This window comes from Monodon monoceros, unplaced genomic scaffold, assembly GCF_005190385.1.
Source record: "Monodon monoceros isolate NGI ecotype Baffin Bay Population unplaced genomic scaffold, NGI_Narwhal_1 Super_Scaffold_9, whole genome shotgun sequence".
Lineage (NCBI taxonomy): Eukaryota > Metazoa > Chordata > Mammalia > Artiodactyla > Monodontidae > Monodon > Monodon monoceros.
Genome location: NW_021703786.1, coordinates 16,145,239 through 16,158,633, shown reverse-complemented (window position 1 = coordinate 16,158,633; position 13,395 = coordinate 16,145,239). Strand labels below are relative to the sequence as shown.

General features: G+C 52.3%; 1 protein-coding gene and 2 non-coding genes across 3 annotated transcripts; all 3 read left to right on the top strand.

Annotated features, from left to right (window-relative positions):
* The first annotated feature begins 4,762 nt into the window (after positions 1–4,762).
* ARL5C (ADP ribosylation factor like GTPase 5C) lies at positions 4,763–10,301 on the top strand. The gene is given in 7 exon segments (XM_029213328.1): positions 4,763–4,808; positions 5,427–5,487; positions 6,641–6,788; positions 7,499–7,582; positions 8,102–8,221; positions 8,223–8,260; positions 10,253–10,301. Coding segments are annotated over 7 exon segments (546 nt in total).
* Positions 10,302–11,739: 1,438 nt separating this feature from the next.
* Positions 11,740–11,811, top strand: TRNAC-GCA. Its single transcript has one exon. It is a non-coding gene; the product is annotated as a tRNA-Cys (tRNA).
* A 659-nt stretch (positions 11,812–12,470) lies between these two features.
* Positions 12,471–12,542, top strand: TRNAC-GCA. Its single transcript has one exon. It is a non-coding gene; the product is annotated as a tRNA-Cys (tRNA).
* The last annotated feature ends 853 nt before the right edge of the window (positions 12,543–13,395 follow it).

Here is a 13,395-nt window from a genome sequence, read left to right as displayed (position 1 = left end):
TTAGAGGCCTGTGCTTGCTTCTCTGCTCCTGTGGCCTCAGCTGCTTCCCAGCTTCCCAGGGAGGGATGGGCTGAGCTTCCGGCTCCCTCCACTGATGCCTCCACAACTACCTACCCCAGGCCCTGCTAACCAACCTGGTGGGAGGGGAAGAGGTCTGTTTGTGGGGAAGGGCAGAGAATCAGGAACCCCCATCCCAGTCCCAGACTGAGAGAAAGATCAAAAGCCAGGAGGAAAGTCAGCACGTGACAGTGCCCGTTCCTGCCACCATCAGCTGGCCGGATGTGGACTTGTGATGGTTGATCCTTCCTGCTGTCGCCTGTATCCTGCCTCACCCAGCACGCACAAACCATTTCTCCACTCTCATGGTTCTTGTTTTTGGGGTGGTGGACCTGAATGCTCCTGCGCAAAGTGTGTGTAGAGGGCAACAGACGTCAGGACCCTCCAGATGAGGAGTTAGCAAACCCAAGGAAAGAGGAACTGGGAAGGCCCACAGGTCGAGTGACTGGCCCATGGTCAACAGGGAGGTGACGGCAAAGCCAGCACTGCTGGGACTGGAGCCCAGTCTGCCTGCCATCGTAGTGCTCCTCCCACTGCCTTTCAATGGAATCGATCTTTCTTTCCTGTGTTTATTCATTGTGCAAACATTTATTGAGCAGCTACTATGTACCAGGCACAAGTCTAAGTGGGAGCTACAGACAATTCAGGACAGCACAACGAGCTCTCTGATGTGGGAAGCAGTGGGTCCTCAGGGAACCTGGAAAAGGGGTCCCTGCCTTAACCTGGGGAGATCAGGGGGTGCTTCGTGGAGCAGGTGAGGTTTGAGTGGAGTCTAGAAGGCTGGTTAGGAATTAACCTGGGCAGAGAAGGAGGGGAAGGGTTCAAGGCAGAGGAAATAGGTGACACGCATGACACGTTCTTGGCACTTTGCTAGCAAAGTGTGCTCTCAAGGTGGTAAGAGAGGGGTCATCGGGAGTAAGTCACAGGGGCCTTGAGTCACATGAGGGAGTTTGGGCTTTGTCCTCAAGCTGGTGTGCAGAAACTGAAGGACTGTAAGCAGTGACGGTCAGAGTGTCTCGGTTGCAGTTTGGAGCATAGATCGGAGGGGGGGGGGCAAGCTTGGAAACAGCTGCAATGCTCCAGGTGAAAAACGAGGAGGGTTTTCCGTGGAATGGGGAAGGAGGGACATCTAGCAGTTACGGCTGAGAGCTCTTGGGGAGCGACTGGAGGCAGCTAGTGAGAAAAAAGGAGGCATCTGGGGTGACTGTGGGTGAGGGTCTTCCCAGACACAGAGGAAGCAGGTGAAAAAACAGGTCAGAGGCAGAAATGATGCTTAGCTTTGGACAAGGTGAGTTTAAGGCGCATGTGGGAGAACGTCCAAGAGGAGGAGAGCAGAAAACAGGCTTGGTCTGGGGCTGCACAGAGGAACTCCATCTGCAGTGGACCCTGGTACTTTAAAAGCAAAGGCAGGGCTCATTAGCTTCAGTTTACAGATAAAGCTCAGCGAGGTTAAGCAGTCTGTCCATAGTAACACAGCCATCAAGCAAGGACAGGAACTGAGATCGGATTTCAAGTTCTGTGGTGTCCGTGACCCCCAAGTCTCGTGCTAATTCCCCTGACCCAGGATGCCCTAGCTTCTGCAAGGGAAGGGGTGCAGGGGAAGAGGAGGCATGTGTCTGAGTATGTTGCTGTCTTCTCTCCACGTGCCTTCTGCCTGAAATTACATTTGCCCAGAACTTGCCAGCAGAGGCATTTCTAGGTGGCTTAGAGATATTGAGAGATGAGGAGAGACTTTTTTTTAAAATATTTATTTATTTACTTATTTATTTGGCTGCGCTGGGTCTTAGCTGTGGCATGTGGGATCTTCAGTGGTGGCATGTGGGATCTAGTTCCCTGACCAGGGATCGAACCCGGGCCCCCTGCATTGGGAGCACAGAGTCTTGGCCGCTGGACCACCAGGGAAGTCCCTGAAGAGAGAGACTCTTGTCTCCTGGTAACCATAAGCCCTCAACCAGCACACAATAAGCACGTCGGTGGTTGTCAACACGTGAGGATTTCCACAACCGTGAAGTCGGCTGGGACTAGGCCCAGAGAGGCTGGTGCTATGACTGCAGCCACCTCAGGGACTCAGGAACGGAGATGCTGGGGACCCCTCCTATCTTTCTCCCTGACCAGCTGCTTCTGTCTTTTGAGTAGGTTCTACCCTAGAGTGAGCTGAGGACGGAGAGACTGAAGGTTTCCACCATTGTAAAAGTGAGCTGAGGTGAGGCCACCAGGGCCTGGGAGCAGGGTGGAAAGGAGTGTGGTTTCCAGCCCAGTACCCTTGACAAAAATCTTGTCTTAGCCCCGGTAATCACATCCTCAGAGACGTGTGCCTCAGCTCCCTTCTAAATCAGGCCTTCCAGCCTACTGTCTCTCAGGGTTGTTTTTTGTTTTTTGGTGCATGTATTTGTCTCCCGAACTAGATGGCAAGCTCCATAAGACCCGGACACGGTCTGTTTTGTCTGCTTGGCATGTTCCTAATTCCTGACTCACGTTTGTCAAATGAATGAATAAATGAATGAGTACCCCCGAGGATCCAGGCTCTGGGCCTCACAGCAGAGGCAGCTCTTGTCTGTTTACTGAATGTGCTCCAGCAAGCAGAACGTCACTTTCAATTCTGCTATTGATGGTGGGGTCAGGGTGCATTAAGAGGTTCCTTCCCGCCTCCCCTCCAGGAAACAGATGGTAAAAATGCTTTAAACATTGCTGCTTCCCCTAGCACCCTCTGCGCCCCTATCCTACTCCACCCAGATGCAGCCCCAGCTCCTTTTTAACGAGGGCTGAAACGGAATCAGCCCAGATGGGCTCTGGTAGTCAGTTCTCCTTCCTTCTAACTCTGGGCACCACCATGGGTGGGATGAAATTTCTGTATTTAGTGAGCTGTTCCCTCTTCTCTCCACAAACTTCCCAGCCTTCCTCAATCCTCTTCGACTTGTGCTCATACTCCTTTTTTTTAATACTCCAAAGACCATTTCTCAGGCTGTAACTTAACTTACGGCCCTTCAGTCCGATAACAACACATCCTTACTGTGTGCCAGGCGCTGGCTCAGGCAGGGAACGGGGGTGGGGTACACAGATGAGCATGACATGACCCCGCCCTCTGAGACTCACAGTTCTTGGGGTTTTTTGGCCACACCTCATGGGATTTTAGTTCCCCGACCAGGGATCGAACCCAGGCCCTTGGCAGTGAGAGTGCGGATCCCTAACCGCCGGACTGCCAGGGAATTCCCTAGGACTCACAGTTGACTGGAGAAAGCAGACATGCCAGTTATCATCTCAGGGTAGAAAGAAGCCCCATTTAGTTGGAGAACCAGGCCAGGGCTTGGGAAGTAGGTGGCTTTTATGGCGGGCACCTAAAGGGACAGAGGAACCCACCTTTCTGAGGTGGTGAAGGACATTCAGGTGGAGGAAATAGAGAAGCAAAATCATAGTTGGGCCTGTGTGGGCAAGGACCATGGATGCAGAGCATGGAGGGGGGGGAATAACCTGCAGACGCAGGTGGGGGTTGTTCATGGTGGCTCTTCAATGTCAGGTGAGGAGACTGACCTGACTCCAGTGGGAGCCATTGAAGGTTTATGAGCTGTGGTGTAGCAGACTCTGAGCTGTGCTTTAGGAAGGTTAATAGGGATGTGCAGAGGATGCTCTGAGTAAAGGGGAGGCAGGGAGACCAGTTAAAGTGTTGTTCCCTTGGGGAAGGGGCGCACTCATGGGATGTAAGAGGGCAGTGGCAGTGGGCTAGAAGTCGAGTCTCCTGTGTGGTGACTGGTCTCTCTTAACCACCCCCTCAGCCTGAGTTCGGTTTGTCTTTTCCCCATGTCTCCTTTTGTCTTCTGGTTTTTCCCAGTTTAAGCGAAGAAGGAAATTCACAAACAGCCACAAGCAGCTCCCCCTTCCTCTCCCTCTTCCAGCCTGGCTCTCTCTTGGCCCAGGCTCTGCTTGGCTGGGTCTTAGTATCCTGGCCCCCTTGGCAGGGTCTCCGGCTGAGAGATCTCTCTTTTTGCTCCGTCACTGTCTTCAGATGCCCACCCTTGGGAATCAGAAAGCTGTGCTGGGGCAGTAGTTTTGTCAGTGAACCATAGAAGCAGCACGGCTCTACTCCTAGAAGTTGCTCATCACCAAGGGGCCTGCAAAAGGAGGGGACACCTTGCCCTTTCCCAAGGGAACTCACTCTGAGTAGGCCTACGGGACCCACACCGGTGAAACAACTAGAGACCTGTAGAGGTTGGAATGTTCTCCCAGCTCAGAGAGGATGGGTGGGCTCTGTCTGCTTCACACAGAAGTACAGAAGGCGGTTGGCCTAGGGGTTTGTTTGTCTAGTGCCTCAGACATGGCACTCGGAGAAGGGAGACCTGGCATCCGATGTGGGCCCCTGTGCTAGGTCTCTTTGATTTGCAGTGGGGAGTAGTCCACCCAGAGAACTCTGGGCTTTTCTCAGGGCGAGGGGGAGGATGTGAAGTCTGGACGCCATTTTCCTTACACCTCCAGGGCTCTGGACACGTAGTTCATTGTCACTGTGAGACTCATAGCGCCCTCGAGGGGCCAGCGTCCCAAGGGGTTCCCAAGCCCCTTAGGGGACGGACTCATGGGGCGTCCGCAACCCCGTAGGTAAAGCTTGCCCGGCCCTCCGGAGGTGTGTGTGGGGGGGCGGGGCTCCAAGCGCCGGGACTCGACCCGGGCACCCGAAGGCCCCCGAGTCCTATCCCTGTCTGACCCGGGACGTGCCATGGGACAACTGATAGGCAAGTTGATGAGCATCTTCGGGAAACAGCGTAAGGGGCGCGCAGGGCATCCGAGCGACCGCTTTGATCCGGCTCCCACCTGTCCCCCCATCCCCCCGATCTGGGGTCGTCTGGGCGGATGTGATGGGGGACCTCGGGCTCGGAGGGTCCTGAGTGGGGCCTCCCCGCCTGCTCCGCAGTCTCCCCTGCCCCTCCCCGCCCACTCTTCGGCGGTCGCGCGCTTCGGTGCGCCCAGGGGCGCAGGGTTGGGCGAGCCTCGTTCCTCCGGCTCAACGCTGTCGCCGGTTTCCTGCGATTATGACTACACGCTCGCTCGGCTCTTTCCTCAGACCCCTTCTCTTGGCAAGCCCTGAGCGCCCCCGACCTTTGGCACAATCGCTTTTCTGGAAATGTGGAGCAGGCAATGTGGGGCTCAGTTCCCATTTCCACTGTTCAGGAGTGGCGCAGGTGTCTCGGCCCGGTGGGAAAGAAACCTGCCCTGTTGTTTTTTGTGGGGGAAGGGGGCGGGGGAGCAGAAGTAGTAAGGTGGGGACAGGCCCCCCAGCCTGCTGGGAACACTTGTCTCCTTCCTGGGAGGCCTGGTGGAGCACACAGTCCCTTGGTCATCGGGTTTGGCCCTGACCCTGCCCTTCCCCCGGATGCGTCCAGAACACAGGGTTATCATCGTAGGACTGGACAATGCAGGAAAGACCTCCATTCCCTACCCGTTGTAAGCGACTCTCGGATGGGGGGCGGGGCTGGGCCTTCCCACCAGACTGACAAGCATTTGGACCAATCACCGGAGCCCTTCCCTGCGTCCTCGGGTTCCCCTGTAGCCAGGAGGATTGACTAGCGGAACCTGGTGTGACCTTCCTGGTAAAGTGGCCGCTCAGTTCAATGACTTCTCGGCCAGGCCTTTGAATCCTGCACGGTATGAGCAACCCCACTGCTCCCCTCCGTCTACCCCCTACCCCTGCCAAACCCGGTTGCGGGCTTGAAGCTGTCCGAACCTGCCCGATGGTCTCCGTGCTCTTCGCTCCCCCTAGCGTCAGGTCTCTCCTTCTAACTCCTGCACCCCAGTCTTGTGTCTTCATTTTCCCCCCCTTCTTCAAACCCAGAAGGTAGGGCCAGCTTTGGGTCTGCCTGGTCTCTGTAGCTCCTGGTCTAGCAGAGTCTGGCACACGTGCTGAGTAATTATCCATCGGAGCTTTTCCCGATATTTACTCTGGATGGCATCTCTCCTGTTTGGAACCTATTTACTTAGGAAAATTTTCCCCTGAAAAAGTAATATATATATATATATATAAATTAGAAGAAAAGAGAAATTCAAACAAAACAAGCATATATAGTGAAAAGTAAGTTTCCCTCTCATCCCTAACTCCCAGTTTCACTTCCCAGATTTTCCAGAGGCATTCCCTACGTATAAAAACGTGTGTGTTTTCTAAGTCACTTTAAACAAAGCCCCTTTCTGATGGCCCTCACTTATGTCTGTCTCCTTTTTCCGATCCCTTGCTGCTCAAAGTGTGGTCCACAGACCGGCAGTGTTGGCATCATCTGGAAGCTTGTTAGAAATGCAAAATGCTGGGCCGTAGCCCAGACCCACTGGATCACAGTCTGCACTTTAGCAAGACTCCCAGGTGATTCAGCTGCATATTAAAGTTTGGGGAGACTGCTCTAATAAGTCTCCCCTCTCTGGGGTCCAAGCCAGGCAGGACTTGGTCTCACTCCTGTCTGCATTCCCTCATGCCCAGCAGAGGCTCCGTCAACCTGGGCTGAATTGTTCTAAGTTAGATTCAGCCTGACTTCAGGTGGGGGCCAGAGCTGGGAGAGGACTGGGCTGAGCACTTGAGCACTGGACTGAGCGGAGCACAGAGCCTCCCCAGCCTGAAGAATGAGGTGGTCCCTACATGTCCCACCATCCGTAGCAACGTGGAGAAGATTGTTTTGCAAAAGACCCACTTCTTCATGTGGGACATACGAGGAGAGGAGGCTCTGTGCTCCGCTTGGAACACATACTACTCCAATGCTGAGGTGAGGAGGGTGCCTGGGCTTGGAGGAGCTGTGTGATATTAGCCAGTCACTTAACCTCTCTGAGCCTTGGTTGCCCCATTGTGAGATGGAGACCATAATAATGACCTCCCTGGGTCGTGAAAATTAAATAATAAAACAAGAGCTAATTCAGATGTGTCAAATACTTAACGCAGCACAAAGCCCGTTAAAATTTTTGAATACTTCCTGGCAGCTTTGTCTGCCTGCTGGCAGCTTTCTGTTTGTTGCCTTGGATGGGGCGGGCCCTTTGTCTCTGGGGGCCTTACTTTCTCATTCCAGCAGCAGCAGAATCCAGTGGTTTCATTCCTGGAGTGAGAGCTGATTTCAAGCTCCAGTACTGCTACTCATAGGCTGTGTGGCCACGGGCAAGATGCATCACCTCCCTGACCCTCAGTCTTGTAGTTTATAAATGGGCATAGTAACAGTTCCAGTTCCACGGGGTTGTGATGAGGCCTAAATGGAGTCATGAAGGCCCAGTGTTTGGCATAACCTCTGGCACACAATCAGAAGTTGTGCTCAGTCCACCCTGGGTCTGGATAGAAAAGGGAATTCAAATGCGACTAGGGCAGTGAGGTCTTGAGGATGCACAGTTTGTTTTCTGTGGGACTCACATCAGGGCAGACTGCAGTGAGCAAGGAGACACGTTCATTGAAGGGAAAGCCCATCACTAACAACTCGCCTTTGCTGGTCAGTTCATCATCCTTGTGATTGACAGCACGGCCCGGGATCGACTGCTGACCACTCTGTAGGAGCTGTGTAAGATGCTGGCCCATGAGGTAAGACCCCTGCAGTTGGGAGAGGACCCGGTGTACTAGCTCTGTGACCTCATTCTACTCACTTAGCCTCTCTGAGCGTTATTCCTAATGCCCCAGTCTCTGAGAACCTCCATCCCAGCAGCTTGGGCGGGGCGAGATTATCCCAGATGAAGGGCAATAACACCCTCAGCACAACTGATCACAGAAGCCAGAGTTGCAAGTTCAGGTTCTGACCCCACTTCTCACGCATTGTGGGACCCCAGACAAGTTACTTCACCTCTCTAATCCTCAATTTCCCCAAGTAAAAAAGGAGAGGATCATCAAATTCCTACCTCCCGAGATCATTGTAAGGATACTGTGAGCTGGCTGAGAGGCATTCCAGGAGCTGTCGGTGTCACTGGATGTGGTTGTTAGTGTTGGGCAGGACCTCCATCCCCACCCCACCTGGGAAAGCAGGGGAGGTAGGGAGGACTCATGGGGCCATGGGAAGGGGGGCTGGATCCTGGCAGGCTGACTGGGGCTGGGTCCCTCTGTCCACAGGCTCTATGAGATGCTTCCGTCCTGATCTTTGCCAATAAGCAGGACGTGAAGGACTCCATGACCACCGTGGAGATCTCCCAATTCCTCACCCTTAGTGCCATGAAAAACCACCCGTGGCACATGGCACATACAGGGCTGCTGTGCCCTCACCGGGGAAAGGTTAATGGCTGTCCCACCTGGACCTCCAGGGCTTGGCCTAACCAGTGGTGCTGACGACTGACCATCAGAACCTTCTCCTGTCTCTCTCTTGTCAGAATCTGGCTCACAGTTAGCTCCTGGGTCAAGACAGCTGAGCATCTACCCATGGTTAAGATGCTGTGGGTAAGCAGTGAGCAAGACAGGACAGGGTCCCTGCTCTCTAGGGGTTTGTTGTAGTGGGGAGAGAGGTGACACTCCACGTGAACACAAACATTTTAAGTACTGAGAAGTGCTTGAAGAAAGTGAAATTGAATAACAGGGATGGGTTTGCTTTAGCTCTGGTCGTCAGGGACCATCTCTACTAGGAGGTGACTTCTGAGCTGAGACCTGAATGAAAAGACAGCCATGGGAAGACCTGGGGGACAAGCCTTCCAGGCAGAAATCTCTGAGTCCTTTTGGCCTTGAGTTTCCTTGTCTGTAAAGAGGAGGGTGATTATACCTGTTCCCTCCCAGAGTTCCTACAGAGAATAAATGATATTATTCATTTAACATTCATTGGGCACCTACAGTCCATCCTCCATATCCATGGGTTCCACATCCTCAGATTCAACCAACTGCAGATTGAAAATATTCGAAAAAGAAAATGCCAGAAAATTCCAAAAAGCAAAATTTGAATTTGCCGTGTTCCAGCAATGATTTACGTAGCATTTATATTGTATTTACAACTATTTACATAGCATTTACATTATATTAGGTATTATAAGTAATCTAGAGTTGATTTATAGTATATAGGAGGATATACCTAGGTTATATGCCACTTTATATAAGGGACTTGAGTATCCGAGAATTTCGGTGTCTGCGAGGATCCTGGAACCAATCCCCCATGGATATGGAGAAATGACTGTACTTTGTGCCAAGCACTGTTCTAGGCACCTGAGAAACAGCAGTGAACAAAACAGACAAAAATCCCTGCCCTTGTGGAGCTTATTTTCCAGTGGGGGTGGGGGGGGGGGGGGGGGAAAGAGACAATAAGCAATAAAAATAAGAAAAATATACAGTAAGTTAAAAAGTGATAAGTGTAAAGGGGAAAAATCCATAGGAAAGGGAAGTTGGATGTCTGTTGTGGGGAATGTTGCAGTTTTAGATAAGGTGTCCAGGGAGGGGCTGCCGAGAAGGTAGCTGCTTAAACACCTGAAGGATGTGTGAGAGCTAGGGCATGGTCCTACAGAAAGGACCTCGAATCAGGCCTGGAGAATTCCCCTTCCTCTTCCCTCTCAAGTGGAGTCACAGCAGGCTGGGGGCATGGATGCCCAGTTGAAGAAGGGGAGACTTTAGGCAGGCCAGCCCAAGGAACCACACATTTCTGGCAGTGTCCTTGCCGACTCCTGGGTCAGGAGGACCCCCTCCCCCAAACCACAGTTGGTTCAATTCAATCGGCATTTCCTAAGTAACCCCCATGTGCCAGGCACTGTGGCAAGTGATACAGACATGACCAAGAGTCTACTCCTTCTCTGGGGTTGCTCACAGTATAATGGAAGAACTTGCTTATGGAGCCTCTTCCCAGGCCTTTGAGGCCACCCTGGTACTGACCCAGTGATGGAGCGGGTGGGAAGGGGGCACTGGAGCCTTGCGCAAAGACATTGCTAAGGTGGGTCTCCAGGCCTCTTCCTCAAAGAAGCCCTCCCTGACTCCCAGACATCCGGAGGCCTCTGTACATCTCCTTTCTAACCTTTATCACAGTACGTAGTTACAGAATTGTTTGATCATTTGTTTAATATCTGTCTCCTCTGCTAGACTGTAAGCCCTAGAGGGCATGTCTGTTTTTTCACCAGTAACCCCTAGCACAGTACCTGATACATGGTAGGTACACAGTCCGTTTATATTTGTTAACTGCACACAAAACTGGATATAAATTTGGTCGTTCCATCAGTCAGCGGGGGCTGGGGGCTGGGGAGGCCATCATCCTCATGGGATATGTTGACCCTTGCCCTCCCTGTTCCTCTGTCCCTGCAGGCTGCCTGCCGGGCTTCAGTGGCTGCAGTCTTGGGCCACTGTCAACTGATGTCAGCCTGAGGCCAACCAGAATCTTTGAGGGTTTTGCATGGACGATGTGGGTGGAAAACCCAAATGACTATTTGTTATTTTTCTGTGATTCTCCGGTGGGACCAGGGGCAGCTATGGACAGTGAGATTGCCACTATCCACCCAACCCCCACTGAGGAGCTAGACTGAGCACCCTGAATTGCTGCAGACAGGACAACTGTAAAAGCTGCCCTTCACTCCAACCTTCTTGGAGACACCAGGGAAGCTGTTGGATGTGCTGGGGGATTAGGAAGTGGAGCCCCCTCCCCTCAGCCCTCAACCTCTCTGTAGGAAAAATGGAGGACAGAGTAAGAAACCCTGGAATTTTTCTTTCTTTCCTAGAACCCTAACCCTAAGCCCCTCACCCCCTACTCCAGCTTTCTGGCCCCTTAGCCATCTTTGTCTCCTACCCTTTGATCAGAGGAGATTCCAGAAAGGTGAAGGGGTCGGCTCAGGGGAAGGAGGGCAGAACCAAACGCTGGGAGGGGAGAGGGCAGAGGACAGGACCTTCGGGCCAGGGACAGTCCCTCACACTGCAGGGACTTCTACTCCTCCCTCACCCTCCCATTCCCTCCGACCACAGCTTTTGAGCTTTAAGCCACACCTTCACTCCCAGTGTCCTTCCAGTGTGAATCCTACTCCTTCCAAATATCTCACATTCCTCCTAGAGCATTTGCTTTTCTTGTCTTTTTGTAGTGATTTTTTTCACACTGTAGTAGGAATTTTATGAAGGTGTAATAAATGTCATTGAAAACTGCTCACCTCTTATTTCTTCTTCTGCTTGTGCCTCAGACTGGCTTTTGGTTTTCATACAAAGCTCTCAGGCAGGGGAAATCCACCTTGGAAGTGGAGGGGGGCTGCCTCAAGGGTCTGTCTGGCTAGGGGACTGGCTCTTTGGTCCTGGGCTGTACAGCCCTCTGCCAGGTGACTGATACCGCACTTGCCAGGACTCAGAGCTCTGGGCTCTGCCTGGGCCTAGGGGAAAGAGTGGTTTGATGCTAACTCATGGAGGAGGGGAGGAGGGGCCCTTCGGGGTTGGAAAAGCCTAGGGGTCCTATCAAAGCAGAGCTGGAAACAGGATGGAAACCCAGGCTACCCATCTGTGTACAGGGAGCAGTGCTATTACCCCAGAAGACCTGGGATGGTCCTGAGATCAGTGGGGTCTCTTCCCTTCCCAAGTCAGGTAGTGACATCTCTGTGAGAGGCTGGACACAGATATAGAGGGCTCAGGATTTTTTTAACCTTGTGGTTTACATAAGGCGTGATTGTGGAGAAAGAACTCAGGAATTCTAAACATCGCCGTTCAGATTCTATTTTCCTTTCACTAGATTATTTTCAAAGAGAAACACAATAGTTCAAAGGTAATATCATCCCCGTATTCCACGGAAATTCATTCTCACTGGAGGGTAGTAGGAGGACGGGGGTATAGCTCAGTGGCAGAGCATTTGACTGCAGATCAAGAGGTCCCCGGTTCAAATCCGGGTGCCCCCTCTCTGTGCAAGACTTTTCGCGTTTTCTTGGTCTTGCAATGCACACGTTGAAGTTTACTTACAAACGCGAGGGGAAGGATCCTCCAGCACTGCTGACCCGTTTTGCAGTCGGGCGTGGGTGGAGTGGAGTCCCCGGCCCTGCCAGATCACGTCCTCAGTCTGCTGGTAGATTGTACAAAGGCCCGCTCTCGTAATGGTAGGGTGGAAGCGGGAGCACCCGCAGGTGGCCCTGCCCGGGGACCCCAATTGCTGTTGGGAACAAGAGAAGCTGAGTCTCTAAGGGCCGGGCTCGGGCTAGGGAAGGAAGGCCGAGAGGAGTCTACGAGAGCGTGTAGGATGGAGAAGTGGGCGCCAAGAGAAACGCTAAGGGAACTCTAGCAGGGCAGGAAAGGGGGACCCAGGCCCAAAGGAAGGCCCCTGAAATGTGGAATCTCTAGGGACTTCCCCTCCCACATTCTCAAACAGCAAGTTTCTTACATCATTAGAATTCTTTAGTTCAGAGCTTCAGGAAACAAACCCTGCACCCAGATGAGTAATCTCTTGAGATTCATTTTCTCTCCATCTCTTGTAAACATTGGACCTCACCTCTGTTCTTGCGTCCAGCACAGCGCCTGCGCTAGAGAAGCACTAACAAGTCATCTGCCTACCGTTGCCAGCAGAGGGGGTATAGCTCAGTGGTAGAGCATTTGACTGCAGATCAAGAGGTCCCCGGTTCAAATCCGGGTGCCCCCTCAGTTCCCTTTTAAAGGCACCGGACTCCGATTCTCTAGCAACAATTTTCTTTACAGCTTTTTTTGTCCTTCCACAATTTTGCGTTGACATTTCCTTCGCCACCTCTATTTTGGGCAGATGAGGAGCGGCGAGAGTACGAAATACAGGAATTCTAGAGCAGTGGCTCTCGAAATGTGGTACCGAGAACAGCACCACCACCTGGGAACGTGTTAGAAATGCGGATTCTCGTCCCTATCTCTATTGAGCTTGGGGGTGGCCCCAGAAATCTATGTTTTAATAAGCCCTCCAGGTGATTCTGATGTACACTCAAGTTCTAGAAGCTTACATTAAAAAAAATTACAGGTCGTTTGCTTCTAATTATTTCCAAGTTGCTATTTCAGCCTGAGTTCTTATTAAGAGACCTTTTAAAACAGACCGCGGGGCATCCCGGACGGGGGAATGTACAAATAAATCGGTGCCGGAGCTGGAATTTCGTCCAGGGACCTTTCACTTTGACCTCTCGGAAGGTAGGGGCAAAGACTTGTGAACCTGCCCGTCTGGAGTAGGAGGTCGCGGGCAGCTCCAGGCCAGGACCAGAAAAGTGAGGAAAACCGCAGAACAGGCGCGTTGCGGCTCGTCATGTGCCCACTAGAGGGCAGCAAGAAGCTGCAGCTGGAAGCAGCAGTCTTTTTGATCCTGAGAGTCGGCAAAATAGCAATTTAAATGAGACAACAAGAAGAACTTACAGATAGGCCTTGTCTTGTCCCATCGTAATTGAATAGAGGCCTTAGGACTGGAGGAGGTCGCTTCTGGGACCCTGGGTCCTGAGGAAGGAGGAACTGGGATTCTGAAAGATTAGAGAGTCTTTAGGACC